The 19,751-nt window shown below is 42.0% G+C and overlaps 1 protein-coding gene across 1 annotated transcript in view; it reads left to right on the forward strand.

Annotated features, from left to right (window-relative positions):
* The window catches only part of LOC144497349 (cytochrome P450 4B1-like), a 38,621-nt gene extending 24,653 nt beyond the window's left edge, over positions 1-13,968 (forward strand). Inside the window, exons 8-12 of the mRNA XM_078218476.1 lie at positions 1,885-2,075; positions 4,515-4,648; positions 6,014-6,078; positions 9,768-9,850; positions 12,940-13,968. Coding sequence (XP_078074602.1) covers positions 1,885-2,075; positions 4,515-4,648; positions 6,014-6,078; positions 9,768-9,850; positions 12,940-13,111 — 645 coding nt within the window. The 3' untranslated portion in view covers positions 13,112-13,968. The remainder of the gene's footprint in view (positions 1-1,884; positions 2,076-4,514; positions 4,649-6,013; positions 6,079-9,767; positions 9,851-12,939) is intronic.
* Positions 13,969-19,751: the final 5,783 nt, after the last annotated feature.

Below are 19,751 nucleotides of genomic sequence, written 5' to 3' on the forward strand. Positions count from 1 at the left end.
ACCCACACATCAGTGTCCCCCTTGTCCACCCCCCCACTACCCACACACATCACTGTCCCCCTTATCCACCCCCCCCACTACCCACACACATCACTGTCTTCCTTATCCACACCCCCCCACTACCCACACACATCACTGTCCCCCTTATCCAGCCCCCCACTACCCAGACCGATCACGCCTGCCCCCCCTCCGATCGCCCACAGAGTGGCAGCGGACCCCCCTGCCTCGTCCCCCCACCAGAGATCCATCTGACCCCCCCCTCCCACCAGTGAGCGATCGGGCCTCCCTCCACCCCCTCCCCCCCAGACAACGATCTGGCCTCACTGCCCCCCCCCCACCAAGAAAATGGTCTGGCCTCACTCACCACCCCCCCCCCACCCCCCCAGAGGAACAGCTGACCCGCCTCCTCCTCCCTCCCCACCAGACAACGATCTGGCCTCACTCCCCCCCGCCACCCCCACCCCAGAGAATGATCTGACCCGCCTCCCTCCTCCCCCTCCAGCACTGATCTGAGTCAGAAAGCCATTGGAAGCTCTGAACGCACCTCTTCAGCAGCTGGAGCGCCCGATTCAGACTTTTATTAAGCAGTTCCATTACGGTTCCGGAATGGCAAACGCGGTGGTAAAGGGAGAAATGCTGATAAAATTGGGTGGTTAGTTCATTAATTCAATTTAAATGTATGCAAATACATTTAAATCACCGTTGCGCCCACTTTGGGCGCGAATCGAATCGCCGCCATTCCCAGGTTTCGGTAAAGTGGCAATCTGCGCGGACATGGGTGCGGATCGCGTTAATGGCCTCACACCCGACTTTACCACGTTTTCGCACCCAAAAATGGGCGTGACGCAATGTTAAAATCGGGCCCATAGTGTTCAATTCTGGTCGCCACATTACCAGAAGGATGTGGAGGCTTTGGAGAGGGTACAGAAAATATTTTCTGGGATGTTGCTTGGTATGGAGAGCATTAGCTATGAGGAGAGGTTGGCAAAACTTGGTTTGTTCTCACTGGAACGACAGAGGTTGAGGGATGACCTGATGGAAGTCTACAAGATTATGAGAGGCATGGACAGAGTGGATAGTCAGAATCTTTTTCCCAGGGTGGAAGAGTCAATTACTAGGGGGCACAGGTTTAAGGTGCAAGGGGCAAGGTTTAAAGGAGATGTACGAGGCAGGTGTTTTACACAGAGAGTAGTGGGTGCCTGGAACTCATTGCTGGGGGAAGTAGTGGAAGCGGATATGGTAGTGACTTTTAAGGGGCGTCTTGACAAATATATGAATAGGATGGGAATAGAGGGATATGGTCCCCGGAAGGGTAGGGGGTTTTAGTTAAGTCGGGCAGCATGGTCGGTGCAGGCCTGGAGGGCCGAAGGGCCTGTTCCTGTGCTGTAATTTTCTTTGTTCGTTGTTCTCTTTGTTCTTTGTACAACCTGCCCCCATTCCGACCACCACTGGTGAAAATGGTGAGTCCCAAATTCAGGCATGGGATTTCCACAATTGGACCTCTGGTGCCATGTTGACGGAGACACAAAGCCCTTCCGACTCTGCAAAAATACAGTGCCCTGTCTCTAGGACACAGCACTGCATTCACCCTGTGGATGTTTGAGGCCATTAAATTGAAAAAAAATAATACGAGACTCATTCTGGCACTTGTGTATTGACTTCACAATTAGTTGCAATGTCCCTGAAATCAGATTGGGGGGGGCAGGGTTGGGGTGGGGGGGGGGCAGGGGGAGGTGGCTGGTGCAGAAAGTCATTTCATTTTCTGAAGTGTTCTCTGTAGACAAAGAATAATTTGTCAGTTGTATCCTATGTCTTTTCTCTAATGAGAATATATTTGTGGCAGATAATAGGTTCTGACTCAGTGTAACAATCATTTTGCTTTAGGATGAAAATGGAATTGGATTGTCGGATGAAGACCTTCGAGCAGAGGTGGACACGTTTATGTTTGAAGGCCATGATACCACAGCGAGTGGTATCTCCTGGCTCCTGTACTGTCTGGCTCAACACCCAGGACACCAGCAGAAGTGTAGAGAAGAAATTCAGGAACTGCTGGAGGGTCATGAGAAATTTGAATGGTGAGTTTTGCAATGAACTTTACTCCTGTCTGTTGTTGCAGGATGTAAAAATCAGACTTTCATGAACAGATTTCTTTTAACATCATCATGCCTTACATGAGTTAGAATGCAAAATTGTTCAGGTCACATATAGAGTATTGTGTTCAGTACGTCTTGGGAAAACATAATCAGACAATAAGAAGGAGGCAGAGAAAAACAGCAGGACGACCCTAGTGTAAAGGAGATGAGTGATGAGAAATGATACATCTAGAAAGGTAATCAACAGGGGAATCACTGAGGTATATGAAGTAGCCGAGAGCACTATTTTAAATTAAGCCAGAAAAGTAGAACCAGAGAACAAAAGCTTCAATGTTACGAGACTTTTCTGGATAATGAAAGGCTCAATATAAACAAATATTGGTCAGGGGATTAGGCTGTGGGCAGAAGGCCTGATTCATGTCTTGCTACACTGAGGTGGAAAAAATGCTAGCGTTGTGAGGGCTGTGCAGTTGATCATTGTAAGTCTCATGTTATTTAAGTGAGTACCACACGGAATTTAACAGTTTTCTCACTGTCTGCTCACCGACACTGCTGTTGAATGGATGCAGCAGTTTATTGATTCTGTTCTCTCAAAGTAGGCTTCTCAAAGTATAGAATTGCTTTTGCTTACTATTAGCATGATTTTTTTCAGTTTAGATCTGAATCTTTTACATTGCAAAGCTTTTACTTCTAACTGTTTTTCATACTTGTCTAACTTCCAATTGCTAATTCACTTGCAATGAACAAATTGGGCAAAATGAGATTCCAATTATGCATTTAAATTTGGAATTGAAAGAGTAGTTATTGACAAGAAAGGATTATGCACGTGTACCTGGTACATTGTATACTCATCACATTTTCCCTATTTCTATAACTCAACTGCCCCTCTTGGATATGGCAAGATGACAAACAATGCTTTGGCACTATCCCATGAGGTTTGACATATGCCAAATCAGTCAGTCAACTGTTCCCAGGTGGATTAAGCTAGTGACAGAGGCATTGTTTGCAGGTAGCGACACACTTGTTATTTGGAAAGGAGGCATGTTGGTTGACAGTAATCTAGAGCATTATACCTGGTATGATAGAGACATTTCCGGACTTGCACCTTGCACAGCTATCATTCTGCCAAATGGAAACTCTATATGGATCAACACGGTACACGATATATCCACTTTGTCAACCATCAGGTATTGGGTTTCCTTCCAAGTAATTTTTCTCTGAGCCATTTTCTCCACTGCATCACACACCCCAGTCATGGCAAATATTTCAAGTTCATTTTGAACCTTTATTACAGCTCAGATAGTGATCCTCAATCCAAGCACTTATGCCCTATATGTGCAGCCAGAAACTGCTTGGTACTTATCCACCTGCCACATGGATATGTACAGGTGGATAATCGCTGTCATATTCTCCTTAGCCCGATGATGTGTAGAGTGACCAATCAATGTTTATTAAAAAATACATTTCCAGATTGATTCACTGGTCTGAATCCCATCTTTGACCTGAATTTTTCTAATTGGTGGCTAGTACTTGGAAGATCAGCCTCCAAGGATGTGCCGGGTCTGAACTGACACACTGGACTAGGAACTCCCAACTTAGGGACACTGAAGTCAATGGAAAAGAAAGTTGAGCATGATAAAATGAGCTGTTATTGTGTTACCAATTGTTTTACATCCAGTTATAAAAGTCAAAATGATCCCAATATTGTTTTATATTGGAACTGAAACCAAAGGTTTAACTCCAGATTCTTTCATTGTCCTGTTAAGAGAATAGATTTAGTTTTAAAATTATGCAGGTAGCACTGATGAAATTCAAAACTATACAAGTACATTGTGTGTTTGGAATTGAACAAAGCTGCTCAAGAATAAAAATATACTTAAATTAGTCAAAACTTGAAAATGTAGGCTACAGAGGGGCTAATGCTGACAAGTCATTGAAACTCATTAAAAACTCACCTGTATAGCAGGAAACAGCATTACATAGGATGTATTTTAGTTGAAAAGGGAATGAAACAGTCATTCAGTGTGAGCTGGCAACAATTTGTAAACAGTCTGTAAGAGGACACCTGTTAGCTGAGAATGTGTTCTGAAGCATGGCCCTCTCAGAGTGTGAAGCATAATGCAGTGGATAGTTTTGAATTTGTGTGCCAATGGAAAATAAGCGGTAGCAAATTGACAGACCATCTCTCCTGATTTATATCCACATTATATTCCAAAATTTGACATGAAAATAAGTCTGCCAATTCACTATTGCCCAATTTACCTTATCACACAAAGACAAAGTTATCAGCTCTGAGTCTGTGGTTATCCATAAGATCAGTCACACAGTCTTCTGTCAGTAAAAATAAACTCCAATGAAATATGTTAATTATTTTTCTTAAACTCCTTTTAAGAATTAATCTTTTTAATTCTGTATTTACAGGGACTTCCTAAGTAAGATGCCTTACACCACCATGTGTCTAAAGGAATCTCTACGGCTTTATCCTCCTCTACCAGCAGTGGCCAGGAAACTGACCAAGCCACTCATATTCCCTGATGGGAAGCACGTGCCTGAAGGTCTTGTATTTCAGAAATAAGTTTTAGCAGTATCCTAGTGTTTGCAAACTTACAGCACAAAAGTAACCAGAAGGGTGCTCTAAATGACACTTGGTTTAAAATCTCAGAGAAGTTCGAAGGATAGCTGACATGAGTTGTAAATGTCATGGTTGTGCAGTGCGATTGCTTTTTAGAGAGTGTTTTACTTTAGATATTCTCATCACTTGGACTCCAATTCATAGGATCTATTTGTGTCCTCAATATTCCATTTGCTCTACAGATGGTTGGCACACAATATGCACTTATTAAATAGAAAGAGAAGATGCACAAGGGGACCTGGAGTGCTCATAAATAAGTCACTAAAAGCTAACATGCAGAGGCAGCACGCAATTATGAAGGCTAATGATATGTTAGCCTTCATCACAAGAAGATTTGAATATAGGAGTAGGTGTAAAGGAGTATGACCTTACTTCAATTGTTAGATTGGTTAGATCGCACCTGGAGTACTGTGTGCAGTTTTGGTCCCTTTATCGATAAAATGATGGTATTGTCATATTATCCCTACAGTGCAGAAGGAGGCCATTTGGCCCATTGAACCTGCACCGACTCCCCGAAAGAGCATCCAATCTTTGTTCACCCCCCTGCCCTATCCCCATAACCCTGTGCATTTACCATGGATAATCCACCAGACATGCACATCTTTGAACACTAAAGGGACAATTTAGCATGGCCAATCCACCTAACCTGTGCATCTTTGGATTATGGGAGGAAACCAGAGCACCCGGAGGAAACCCACGCAAAAATGGGGAGAATATACAAACTCCACACAGACAGTGACCCAAGGCCAGAATCAAACCCAGGTCTCTGGTGCTGTGAGCCACAGTGCTAACCATTGTGCCACCGCGCCTCCCCTGAGTGTTGGAATGACTATTAAAGGAGCCACATCTTCCACATTGCTTAATTAGAGTAAATGCATTTGTTCATCGATCCCGAAAAGGGGCTCAATGAACTCTTGTGATCAGGTTTGTCTGAAATTCTTTGATGAAATAAAAGTTAAATTATATGTGATCATTCATTCCAAAATTTTCCAGATTTCATAGATCACTGAGTCAAATACTGACTCGGCATAAGCACAAAGTGCAACGTCTGAGAAGTAGAAACCAGACACTGCTCCATAAAGAGGGAATATCAGGTGGTTTTTGCACAGCTTCCAGTTGCAACCTCAGATTAGACATCATTAGCAGGAACTTTGCAGCAGACAGCCTGTTTGTTATCCAGTCTGGGAAATGGTGCACAGTGTGTAAGAAATCTTGAAAACAAATAGAATGAGTGACATGCATGTACTTCTGAAATTGTTGCTGAAGGTGTTAAATTATATTTTCACAGGTTGTCTGGTTGCATTAAGTCTTTACAGCCTCCACAGGAATCCACTGTTCTGGGATAATCCTGAGGTAATTTCCTCTTCCATTACTGAGATAATAAGTAACAGAATCATCACATTACAGCGTCCCTATTTTTGCCAATTTGTATTCTTCTTCCTTGAATCTGATGTTGTCTCTAATTTCCCTTGTAAGCCATGATTTGGCCACAATTCCCTTACCATTCTTGTGCCAAACAGGAAAAAACTTCTGGAGTTCACCTCATTTAAATGCTTGACATTGCCTGTCCACTGTCTTTCCTTTCAGTAATAGTTCCTAGTCCATCATGGCCAATTCATGTCTCATACCATCATAGTTGCCTTTTTGAGATTCAAGACCCTGGTCTCAGAAACAACTACATCATTAGTCACCTTGACAAATAATTCTACCATATTATGATCACTTGTCCCCAAAGGTTCTCTCACAACTAGATTGTCAACTAATCCTTTCTCATTGCACAACACCCAGTCCAAGATGGACTGTTGGTTTCTTGTTGGTCTTGTTTCCTTGTTGATTTCCCAACATATTGCGCCAGAAAACCATCTCGTATGCCTCCAGAAATTCCTCCTCTATTGTAGTGTAACTAATTTGACTCTCCCAATCTGGATGCAGATTAAATTTGCCCATCATCACAGATGTCCCATCTAATAATGTAAATTTTAATATCCAGCACTATGGCTACCTTGGGCTTAGAAGATATCTCATGTCTAGATATATGTAAGACAAACAAAGCATCTGTTTTCAATAGCTTTTTTCTTGAAACATGTCACTAATCCAATGGTTTTCCACCGGTGTGCCGCACCACAGTCGTGTGCCCAAGTGTGCTGTGAAATCTTGTATTCAATGTAAAGAAAAGCAATGTAAAACAAACAGTGTTTCTTCTTAAACAATGTTCAATCCAACCAAAATTACAACTCATAAAACTCATGAAAATTCATCATCACTTTCAAAGTGAGGTATTGGTTTTTGATTCTAAAATGTGAACATTCTAAACACAAGTGGCCAAAGGGTGAAATTGAGATGATGTGATAATTTTTACTAGTCACCAAGAAACCAAGCAATGGCACTTATGTGCTTTTTTATTGTTTGTAAAACAAGACCAAACAAGGTAGCAGACGCAGCAAAATTGACCATATCCACATTCCTTTGCTGGATCTATTTTATATCCCTGATCTAAGAAGAAATGGATAAGTTTGATTCCCCTGCTTATCCGATCCATTGAATTTCACTTGTTCATCGATTCAATTATCTAATAAAAATTATATTTTTAAGAATAGTTACAAATATGAAATTCATAGCACCAAAAGGGGAATTTCAGATGCCTGACCTGAGTGCTGCATGTGGAACAAATTTAGAGCTACGAATAGTAAGAAATAGTTGAGCAGATTTTGAATGTCTGTGCTCGCTGTTGAAGATGGTGTATTCTGTGGTGGATTTGAAACATTAATGCATTTGATCCTCACTTAGCTTGCTGTATGCATTATGTTACATACCTCTCTAGTAAGGCCCTAACCCTAGTAAATGTAAATGTGACATTTAGGAGCATTGGATTCAGCTGGAAAAAATGGGTGTGCTGTGGAATTGGCTGTCTCATTGAAGTATACTGTGTTCCTGAAAAGACTGAAAACCACTGCACTAGCCTGAAGGCAAAAGCTATATTGTAGCTTGAGGGGCATCACTTGCATCAAGTATGACTGACTAGGAGTCTCTTCCACTCTTACTGTCTGCCATAGGGCTTGAGAGTTGACAATCAACCTGTTTGGTTGCATTATGAATGAACCTATGATGGCCCATAAGTCCTGGAGTGGGACTCCAACTTAGAGCTTCTGACTGAAAGGCAGGGATATTACTCACCTGCCCCACATGCCCTCCACTTGCTATAGATGAATATGCACATAAAATGCACAATACGTTAAAGTGGATGTGTGGTAAATTTGCTGAGTCACCTCCTATTACCAACATCTAAACCGAAGAAAAATCCCCTTGTGATTTTCTAATAGGTGCTTTGGTGGTGGGGGAGTTGAGGGGGTGGAGGGGGGGGGGGGGGGGGGGGGGACACACCCAGAGAAATGGGACAAGCAACAAAAAACGCTGTTACGCCTATTCTCCAGGGTTTCCACCAGAGGGAGATCGGAAGGATCTCATGGAAATCTCTTTATCCATACATTTCTACTAAGGCATCGGAGTATTTGAGGCTGAGATGTTGCTGTCCGTAAATTGTGTCATTCCTCATTATTGCTAATAAGCCAGTAAGCACAGCCTTCAGCAACCACAATGTTGGAATGTGGGATAGGGATGAAAGTAAGTCCATCAGGGTAGGGGGTTTCTGCGAGACTATTGAATTCCTAAGCAATCTGGGATAATATACAGTAAATAATAGCAAGTTTCAAGGCAAAATTCCATCAGTAAATAACAAACATCAGTAAATAACTAGAATCAAGCCTGAGTAATTTATTAACGTTATCTCAATCTCTTAGAATGGTGTTATCTTGAAGCACACTGAAAATGTTGCTATTATGTGTAATAAAAAGTTGTCACTAATTAATAGTTTCTTACAGTTAAATCAGAATGATGGTAATAAGAAAATGTCTATTATTTTGAACAGGATTGATATTGAGATGTATTTTACTGTGTTACACACCATCAGTTTCTATTTGTTATTGAAATTAAGATGTGAATACATTGATGTCCCACGTGCTATATATAAATACAAGACTGTAAAACTGACCTCACTTGTCAGTGAGAATTACACATCTGGGGTAGGATTTTACTAGTGTCTGGGTGGCAGGCTAAGTCATGGGCTGGTAAAATGTCTGGCGGTTGTATTTGAATAGCTCCTGAAACAGTTTCGCTTTCAGGCCAATAGTGGGGGAAATGGCAGCAGATCAGCCATTTGCTGATCAGAGCCAGGCAGCCAATTTCATTAATTAAAGGTGGCCATTTTCCTGGGCCACAGGCATTTTGCCAGCAGCAGAGAGCTCCTGCTACATGGGCAGACCTCCAGTTGCATGGAGGCAGCCTCTTAGTGGTTTCCCACTACATGGTGCCCCAGCATATATGGAGGCTCCATGGCACAAGGAGGGAGCCCTGATGCAAAGACCACCGCGCAGCCCCAACAGCCCCTCTGAGAGGTTGCCCCACAAATTGCCGGGGCCAGCCTACCTGCCTGGCACCAGCAGAGTAAAATATTTTCAACTCTATTCTGAAGGCACCTCAAAATGGAGCCACCTCCTTGTCCTCCTTGCAGCCTCAGCAGTTGCAACCTATCCTGGCGGCCTAGCCTTCAGTGTTTCTGACCCTCTGATTGGGGCGGCTGCTTGGAGAGGCAGCTCGCCATTCTTCATTGGACAACAGGCTTTTAAAAATTAATTTATGGGATGTGGGTGCCACTGGCTGGACCAGCAGTTACTGCCCATCCCTAATTGCCCTTGAGAATGTGGTCATGAGGTGCCTTCTTGAACTGTGGTTTCATTTGGGATTTGAATCTCTTCATATGCAGGCAAATTCCCATTAAGTACTCTGTGTAATTCACCATATTTTAGTTTTTCATGTGATAATGTAAACATGTAACACTGGTTTTTAACAGCATTGATGAGTTGAACTCTTTATGCAGCAGGTTTACTATAAACTAGCTTTTTATTGTTTTTTGTACAATCCTATATAAACAGCACAGTCCTGACTAATCCTGGTTGGTAATGTATTCTATTGCCTTTCCACATCAGGCATTTAACCCGTTGAGATTCACTCCAGAAAATTCAGAAAACAGACACCACCATGCCTACATACCTTTCTCTGTTGGACCAAGGTAGGAACAGTTGATAATTAGTTTTGATGTTGTTTTTGAAGCTAATTATTTTTATATGAACCTAGTTTTCAACAGGTACATTAAATGGGTGTACATGCAGTCCCTGACTTTATGACATTCAAGTTGTAATGAGCGGCACTTTCTCTGTTCTTAAATTAACACTCCATTTTGACTTTACAATGCCAGATTCGACTTTAGAATGCCACCCCAGCTAACAGTTGGTCTTTACCAACTGTTGTTCCTTTATATTCTGCCTTTCACAACCTCAGCAAGGGCAAGTTGCTTCTCAGATACAGTATATAAGTGACTTTAAAAATGTAGGCACTATTATATCATGGGACACACATCACTGTAAGGCAATTATATGGAAGAAGATCTCACAAGCTTTTCACTATTCAATGGAAATAGGGTATCGCACTTGGTTCAGAAACCAATTCAGCATTTATAAAGTTATTCCAAAGGGAAAAACGGTTCCGACTGACAACACTTCGGACTTACAACCCAATTTTCAGGAACCAATTGTGTCGTAAGTCTGAGGACTACCTGCATTCCAATTCAGTGGAACAGTTTCAATAACCTTATGTTAATGTTAAATTATATATGATATTGGGATCTACAGCACTAGGGTGGTGTGGGGGGTGCAAGTGGAGAGGGCGGGAGGGTGTTTCTCATACAAAATAATCTCTCAGCCTGTTTGGAATGGGATGGGAAGACATTTAGTGGGAAGAAACCAAAGGCAGGATGACAGAGATAGGCTGTTAAGAGGTTATGAAAGCAAGATTAATTGGAACAGGATGGAGAAACTTAGGAATAGAGTTCCAGGGACAGAAATGCTAAATGATCAACTTCTGATGGTGGTACAAAGGAGTAAAGAACAAGTCAACATTAAATTATGAGGAACAGAGGGATAATTGCAAGAGATTCTGTAAATTGAGAGGGGTGATGCCATATAGGGATTTGGAAATAAAGGAATCAGTGGAAGTCAGAGAAAAGGACCAGGAAGTAGGTCAGGATCTAGATATGCTATCGGAGTTCCCATTTCTCCGGCTTGGCAGAGACCAGTCCAAATGAGACCAAATATATCAGCCTGCCAAATGGCAGAAGTGGGGCCCACCCTGTGATCCAGATAGAAGGCCATTCGGCCCATCGCGTCTGCACCGACAACAATCCCACCCAGGCCTTAATCCATCTAACCAATGCATCCCAGGTAAGGAGCAATTTAGCGTGGCCAATGATCCTAACCCACACATCTTTGGAAACCGGAACATCCGGAGGAAACCCACGCAGACACGGGGAGAATGTGCAAACTCCACACAGTGACCCAAGCCGGGAATCGAACCCAGATCCCTGGAACTGTGGGGCAGCAGTGCTAACCACTGTGCCGCCTCCATTCTTCCTCATCCTCCATATAGCTCGTAGTGAGGGATGCACAATCCTATGGCTGTGCAACATGCAGCAGACCACCAATAGTTTTGGTATTTACCCTGCTGAGTACTGCGGGGCTCATCCAGTGCATTCCAGGTAGAGGGAACATTTTTTCAGTATGTCAGTGTTGTGCTCTATCACATTTCTTGTGGCAGCAAGGCCTTTATTTTAAAGTTTATTTATTAGTGTCACAAGTAGGCCTATGTTAACACGGAAATGAAGTTACTGTGAAAGGAGTTCACAGTTACTGGAGGAGGAGGGGGCACAATATTGTCCTTTTTGCTGCTTAACATGTGTGGCAGCCATGCAAGTTTAAGAGTAGCACTGGCACAAGTCAGCATTGTATATGGACTGACATCATTATCTGTCCACCCTGCACCAAGATGGAATCCAACATGATTTACTTCACAAGTAAATACATGTACCATAAACACCATTGTAAAGCTCTAAGGGCACTTGTGGTCCCAAAGAATGGGCACTATCAAGCTCAATTTCTCATCCAAATTGTCATTCATGGCATAAATGAAGGAATTAGATAGTCACATAGTTTTTCTGGGTGATCATATTTGATTTGATTTGATTTATTGTCACATGTATTAGTATACAGTGAAAAGTATTGTTTCTTGCGGGCGATACAGACAAAACATACCATTCATATAGAAGGAAAGAAGAGAGTGCAGAGTGTAGTGTTAGTTGTAGCTAGGGTGTAGAGAAAGATCAACTTAGTGCAAGGTAGGTCCATTCAAGTCTGATGGCAATAGGGAAGAAGCTGTTCTTGAGTCAGTTGGTACGTGACCTCAGACTTTTGCATCTTTTTCCCGATGGAAGAAGGTGGAAGAGAGTATGCCTGGGTTGCGTGGGGTCCTTAATTATGCTGGCTGTTTTTCCGAGGCAGCGGAAAATGTAGACAGAGTCAATGGATGAGAGGCTGGTTTGTGTGATGGATTGGGCTACATTCACAACCTTTTGTAGTTTCTTGCGGTCTTGGGCAAAGCAGGAGCCATACCAAGCTGTGGTACAACCAGAAAGAATGCTTTCTATGGTGCATCTGTAAAAATTGGTGAGTCATAGCTGACATACCAAATTTCCTTAGTCTTCTGAGAAAGTAGAGGTATTGGTGGGCTTTTTTAACTATAGTGTCGGCATGGAGGGGACCAGGACAGGTTGTTGGTGATCTGGACACCTAAAAACTTGAAGCTCTCGACCCTTTCTACTTCGTCCCCATTGATGTAGACAGGGTCATGTCCTCCACTACGCTTCCTGAAGTCGATGACAATCTCCTTCGTTTTGTTGACATTGCGGGAGAGATTATTGTCGTTGCATCAGTTCACTAGATTCTCTATCTCATTCCTGTATTCTGTTTCATCATTGTTTGAGATCTGACTCACTTCGGTGGTGTCATCAGCAAACTTGAAGATCGAGTTGGAGGGGAAGCATATAATGGTACATTGTTTAGAAATATGTGTTTATAGGTCCTGTAAAACATTGAGATGCCTGAGGCAATGATAAATTAATTACCAAAATGACCAAGATCAAAATTCAGTTCAGTAGATCGCATTTCCCCTCTAATTCTCTTGAACAGGTAATTTGCTGATTGCATTGGTTGCCAAAGAAGGATTGAAAAACTCCCACTTGTAAACCTAGTGTGTTTCATTCTTTTGCAGGAACTGCATTGGTCAGCACTTCGCCTTGAATGAAATGAAGGTGGCTGTCGCGCTGATTCTTAATCGATTTGAACTGGAAGTTGATGAAACAAAACTACCGATTAAAACACCACAGATAGTCCTCAGATCCAAAAATGGAGTACACCTAAAGATTAAAAAACTGGAGAAGTAAATCAGGAGAAAATAATGCAACCCTCCAGCAATTTCCTTCTGCCAGTTGACAAAAATAACAGCTATTTTTAAAGTAGCAACTTCAAAACCAGATATATGAATCTGAACATGGGTAATAATTTAACTGCAAAATACTGTAGGGTAGATTTGGACTTTGTGCGATTGTGAAAATTGGGTAATAAGAGAATTGGGAGAGATATAAACTGGGCTGCCAATTTTATTCTAATTATTCTCTGGAGACCCCACTACATTGTCTTTTCTTTTTGAATCTGGAGAAATAGTTTCTGGTGACAGAACTGTTGGTGACCAGAAAGCACAGATTAAGATAACTGGTGAAAAAAACAAGAGATGAGGATTATTTTCATGCAATGAGTTGCAATGATCTGGAATGTATTGCCTAAAGGGGTGGAGGAAGTAGATTCCATAACTTTCAAAAAGGAATTAGATATGTACTTAAAAAGACTATGGGGAAAGAGGAGAGGTGGGTGGATGGATTGAATAGTTCTTACAAGGGCCCAGCACAGGCAGAATAGGCTGAATTAACTTCTCCTTAGCTGTGAAATTCTATGATTAAATGATCTACATTATTGCACAAAGTCAAAATCCTTATGACTTTAAGAACTGTTAAAAATATTGTGGTAGGCATTTGTTCACTGTTTTTCACCAGTCTGCACTATCACTGCAAAGGTTATTGCAAATAAAAATGTTGAACGTCTGACAATGATTGTGAGGCAGGAATCTCAGTAAGAAGTTTTGATGTTGTAGATTTAATGATGTAAATCATTATAACAAAGCTTGAGTAGTTTTTATAGCTTTTATCCAAACCCTGATACTAAAATCATTCCCTCTGTGTTTTATTATATATGCATTGCAGTACGGTGGGAGTCGTTTTATTCCGTTCTACTTCCAATGTTCTTTTACAAACTGAGACAGATTCAAACACATTGACAAGTATATTCAAAATGCACATTTGTGATCACAGACAAATGCAACCTGTTATCTTCATTACTTGACAAAACTACTGCTCAGTATCCTTTGGTCTGGTCTGCCTGACTGCTGGATCCTGTCAGTGATGGGATTTTTCTTTCCCAATATTGAGAAAATTAGAGATCACATTTTTGAGATGACATTATCTCAATATTCATAACTCCAGTGAAAACGCTGAATTGAAATTAGTTCTTTGATGTGAAACTTCTGCCCTGGAGGAAGATAGTATTCTTTTGATTTTTGCAGTAGATGTGACACCATGATGGAGGAAAAGCCTGGATTTCAGAGCTAACAATATTACACAGCTGAACATGAACAGCCAGGACATAACATTTCATAGAAGTGTATAGTTCGGGAAAAGGTCATTTTACCCATCAGGTCTATGTTGATACTAAAACTGGAGCTATCAGCTCTAATACTATTTCCCTGCCCTTTTAATTCTCATCTGCATTTAAGGTTATTGATTCTGATGGATCTATGCAGATTGGTAGAGTAATAATCAACAGTTCATTACAAGGAAATAACAGCCAGCATGTTATAGATTGTCTGGTGGTAGTATACACACCCTTCGACTGACCTCTAAAACCTATCACTCTTTTCATTCAATTATAGTTAAATTTATTATAATTATCGACAAAACTGTTTAATATGAGCAAATGCTTGCTACTTGCCTCTGATTAGCTAGTTCAACATAGGATCCTAATCCTTTCAGCACTTGATCCTCCCAACTCAATCTCTGAGGCCTGCTCCTGGCTAATCTTGTATCCTACACTGGGGCTGTTGCTCCTGTTGTCCCACCGCCAACATCTTAGTATCTTCTGTTATAATTTTCCTGCTCCTCCTCCTGTGTCATCCCCAAACTCACTGCCCTCGATTCCTCCAATCCTAAGCTCCCAAATGGGCTTTGTGACCACCGTTACACATCATCCATTATGCAACTCTCACCATTTCCTTCCAAAAGAAGAAGGGGAAAGGAAAATTGAGAAAGGTTCAGAACTGTCATTCAAACTGGTTGCACTTGTTATGCACTATCATTGAAGGTTGAAATTACACCAAAAAAATTCACATACAGAAGTTTTAAATGCCACATAATGCTGCATAATTCGATGTACTGTGAGCAATAAGGAACTAATGATGAAGAAAGGAACCCTCCAATATAAATTCAACTTGGGTATTCACACAAAAACAGTCAATACCATATCAACAGTCCACTTTACTCTGCTCACTTGTTTTTCCAATGATACCTCAATGAATCATGTGGTGAGGTACTATGCTGCGTTTACTGATTTCAGCTAGGATGGCAGTGAGGGGAGGGGGACACTATAATTGGCCTCAGCACACACCGGGAACAGCAAATTGAAGCATTGCTATAGTTTTCACTGACTATCCAGTGAACTCATTTCCATGTACACTGCATTAGCTCATTTGTGATAGGTCCTTGGTTGAACAGTTCACCAACACTCAATGTTCAAACTTGCAAATGAAAGAAAGTAGTTGAGCCAAATTTACAAAGTGTTTGTTAATCTTCACTTCACTGCAAAGTTGCCACCCTCAGTAGAGGATGGGTAAAGAGAGAAAATGACAGCAGAAACAGAAGGAAAGATAAGATTAAGTGCTGGTTTTATACTAATACATGTGACAATAATAAATCAAATCAAAAAATCAAATCAAATCAATGGCTTTTCAGTGTCAGGAAGACTCCTGGACCTGTAAAGATGTCAGGTGGGACCCAGATGTGAAGGTTCAGCCCCATTTCTGTTAAGATCTAAATTTTGCCATCTACCCACCCACCTCGAATGGCCCCTCCATGCCAACTCATGCTGCATATCCATGCTCCATCACAAAGGGAAACCGGAACTCTGCAGGAGCAAAAATTGTCTCTCACTGGGCCCTTTAATGCGAGGTGTGTCCACCAAATCGTAAGATTTCCTGACTTGAACTACCCTCCTCGATAGCAATAAATGTGGCCCTAATTGTATTACAATAAATATGTTCCAAATTAATTAACAGTTAATGAACTAATGATTATGATCATTTGTAGCGTGCTATTTAATTAAATCTGATGAACTTTATGAATGCATAGTAGTTTTTCTCTTGATCTTGTTGTTGTGGTACCTTGTGTACCGACAGCATCAGGATTTCCAGTGTATCAGAGAACTGCTTCTACTACCTACATGTGAGTCTGAGGGGCAATATTATAAATTCTCACTGGGAGTAATACATAAAATATACAAAAAATATGCACTGGAAAAAGTTTACCAGTCGTGGCAATTTTTAAAAATCTGTGATGAGCATAATGCTACTCATATCTGATAACTGGAAGATCCTGGACAAAGAGATTTGTAAAGACATATTCTTCTTTTAAATAATGCTGTAAAAGAACAAAGTTATTGCTGAAATGAAAATGTTATGTGAATTTAGAAATTGCTGTTTGTATTTTGCTCAAATTACTTTTGAGATTTTATGTGATTTAACAGTAGAATTTTATCAGTAATTAAAAAATCAGTGACAAATAAGGAGAACCTTGGTGGTTTGTTCACTCTGGGGGAATAGTTCCAGCTTCACAATGCTACTGCTGCTCCGAATTCACCTTGGTCATAATTTGAGTTAGTTTCAGAGTACAAAGGGCAAAACATCTGCATACACAAAGATTGCAGATGTGCCTTGGGCTGAAATCGAGTTTGTGATTAAATTTCTGACCATGGATGTTCTCCGATGCCAGGGAAGGGTCTTCAGGCCAGCAAAGTAAAAGTGTACAATTTAGCTTATCCATGGCTAACAGAAAAAGTACAACCAGTAGCACACAATGCAAATCACAGAGTCACAACCAGACAGAAGGAGACAATATCAAGTCCACGCTGACTCGCTGTAGAGCATTCCAGTCAGTCCCAACCCTCTCTCTATCCCCAAAGCCTTCAAGTTTATTTCCATCAGTGTCAATCCAATTTCCTTTTGAAATCACATTGATTACATCTCTGCTTCCACCACTGTAATTGACAACGATTTCCAGGTGCATAAAGAAGTTCTTTCTCACATTCCCCCCTCATCTTTTCTGTATAACCTTAAATCTGTGTCTACTAGTCCTTGCACCATCAGCTATTGGGAACAACTTTTGTCTACTTTTTCGAAGCCCATCATAATCTTGTGCACCACTATCAAATCTTGTCCCAATCTCCTTTGCTCTGAGGAGAACATCCATAGCTTCTTCAACAAAACCTTGTAGCTAAAATCCCTCATCTCTGGGATCATTCTGGTAAATCACTTCTGCACCATCTCAACTACCGTCCACCTTCCCTAGTGCGGTGACCAGAACCTAGTGCAATCCCCTGATTGCGTCTTAACCAGAGCTTAATATTGATTTAGCATAATGTTTCCGCTATTATACTCAATACCTCTATTTATGGAGCTCAAGTTTCCATGTTTCACTAATTACACTCCCCATCTGTCCTAATAGTCATTTACATCTACCAGTGATAGTGTACGCAGAGATCAATAGAAATACACCTTTCATAAAAGACAACATTGCATTATATGTGCAACATGAAAGATAATGACTTCTGTGGCTGAATCAAGTTTTAACAGCTTGTGCTACTGCTCACAATCTGCTCCTCTCAATGTTCAAACTGCCTATATGCCAACCTAAAAATAACTTTTATTAGCAAAGCTGATCAGCAGTTTCAGATGTGTTGACACAGTCCTTAAAATGTTGGCAACTCAACGTCATCCCTACCCCAGAGGAATGTGGATGCTCAGTTGTTGAGTCTATTCAATACTGCGGATGCTGGAATCTGAAACAAAAACAGAAAATGCTGGAAAATCTCAGCAAGTCTGACAGCATCTGCAGAGAGAGAATAGAGACAACGTTTCAGTCTGGATGACCCCTTCCTCAGCTTTGCAAGCTTTTCGAGGTTGGCATATATGACATCCATAGAAACATAGAAAAAATACAGCACAAACAGGCCCTTCGGCCCACAAGTTGTGCCGAACACATCCCTACCTTCTAGACCTACCTATAACCCTCCATCCTATTAAGCTCCATGTACTCATCCAGGGGTCTCTTAAAAGACCCTATTGAGTTCGCCTCCACCACCACTGACGGCAGCCGATTCCACTCGCCCACCACCCTCTGTGTGAAAAACTTACCCCTAACATCTCCCCTGTACCTACCCCCCAGCACCTTAAACCTGTGTCCTCTCGTAGCAGACATTTCCACCCTGGGAAAAAGCCTCTGAGCGTCCACCCGATCTATGCCTCTCAACATCTTATATATCTCTATTAGGTCTCCTCTCATCCTTCATCTCTCCAAGGAGAAAAGACCGAGCTCCCTCAGCCTATCCTCATAAGGCATGCCACTCAATCCAGGCAACATCTTTGTAAATCTCCTCTGCACCCTTTCAATCTTTTCCACATCCTTCCTATAGTGAGGCAACCAGAACTGACCACAGTACTCCAAGTGGGGTCTGACGAGGGTCTTATATAGCTGCATCATTATCCCCGGACTCCTAAACTCAATTCCTCGATTGATAAAGGCCAGCACACCACACGCCTTCTTAACCACCTCCTCCACCTGCGGGGCTGCTTTTAGAGTCCTATGGACCCGGACCCCAAGATCCTTCTGATCCTCTACCGTACTAAGAGTCTTTCCCCTATATATTGTACTCCTTCATCCCATTTGTCCAACCAAAATGGACCACGACGCATTTATCTGGGTTGAAGTCCATCTGCCACTTCTCCACCCAGTCTTGCATCCTATCTATGTCCTTCTGTAACTTCTGACATCCCTCCAGACTATCCACAACCCCAGCAACCTTCGTGTCGTCGGCAAACTTACCAACCCATCCCTCCGCTTCCTCATCCAGGTCATTTATGAAAATGACAAACAGCAAGGGTCCCAGAACAGATCCCTGGGGCACACCATTTAGAAAAAGACCCATCTATACCCACTCTCTGCCTCCTTTGGGCAAACACAGTAAGAAGTTTAACAACACCAGGTTAAACTTCTTACTGTGTTTACCCCAGTCCAACGCCGGCATCTCCACATCCTTTGGGCAAGCCAGTTCTGGATCCACCGGGCAGCAGCCCCTTGGATCCCATGCCCTCTCACTTTTTCTAGAAGCCTTGCATGGGGGACCTTATTGAACGCCTTGCTAAAATCCATATAAACCACATCTACCGCCTCCCCTTCATCAATGTGTTTAGTCACATTTTCGAAGAACTCCACCAGGCTCGTAAGGCACGATCTGCCCTTGACAAAGCCATGCTGAGTATTCTTGAGCATACTAAACCTCTCTAAATGCTCATATATCCTGTCCCTCAGGATCTTCTCCATCAGTTTACCAACCACTGAGGTTAGACTCACCGGTCGGTAATTTCCTGGGCTATCCCTATTCCCTTTCTTGAAAATAGGAACCACATCCGCAATCCTCCAATCCTCCGGCACCTCTCCCGTCTCCATCGACGACGCAAGTTTGGGCATTGAGAGGAACACATTCTATGTTTATCATTGCAGTGAACGGATTGTGAGCAGCAGCACAGGCTGTTAAGACTGATTCAGCCACACAAGTCATTATCTCTCATGTGGCACACAGCTCCTGTTGCCTTTCCTTCTCCATTGTCATCATTTTCCCAACGGCCCTCCCCTTCACTGCCATAAC

Source organism: Mustelus asterias, chromosome 8 (assembly GCF_964213995.1).
Source record: "Mustelus asterias chromosome 8, sMusAst1.hap1.1, whole genome shotgun sequence".
Lineage (NCBI taxonomy): Eukaryota > Metazoa > Chordata > Chondrichthyes > Carcharhiniformes > Triakidae > Mustelus > Mustelus asterias.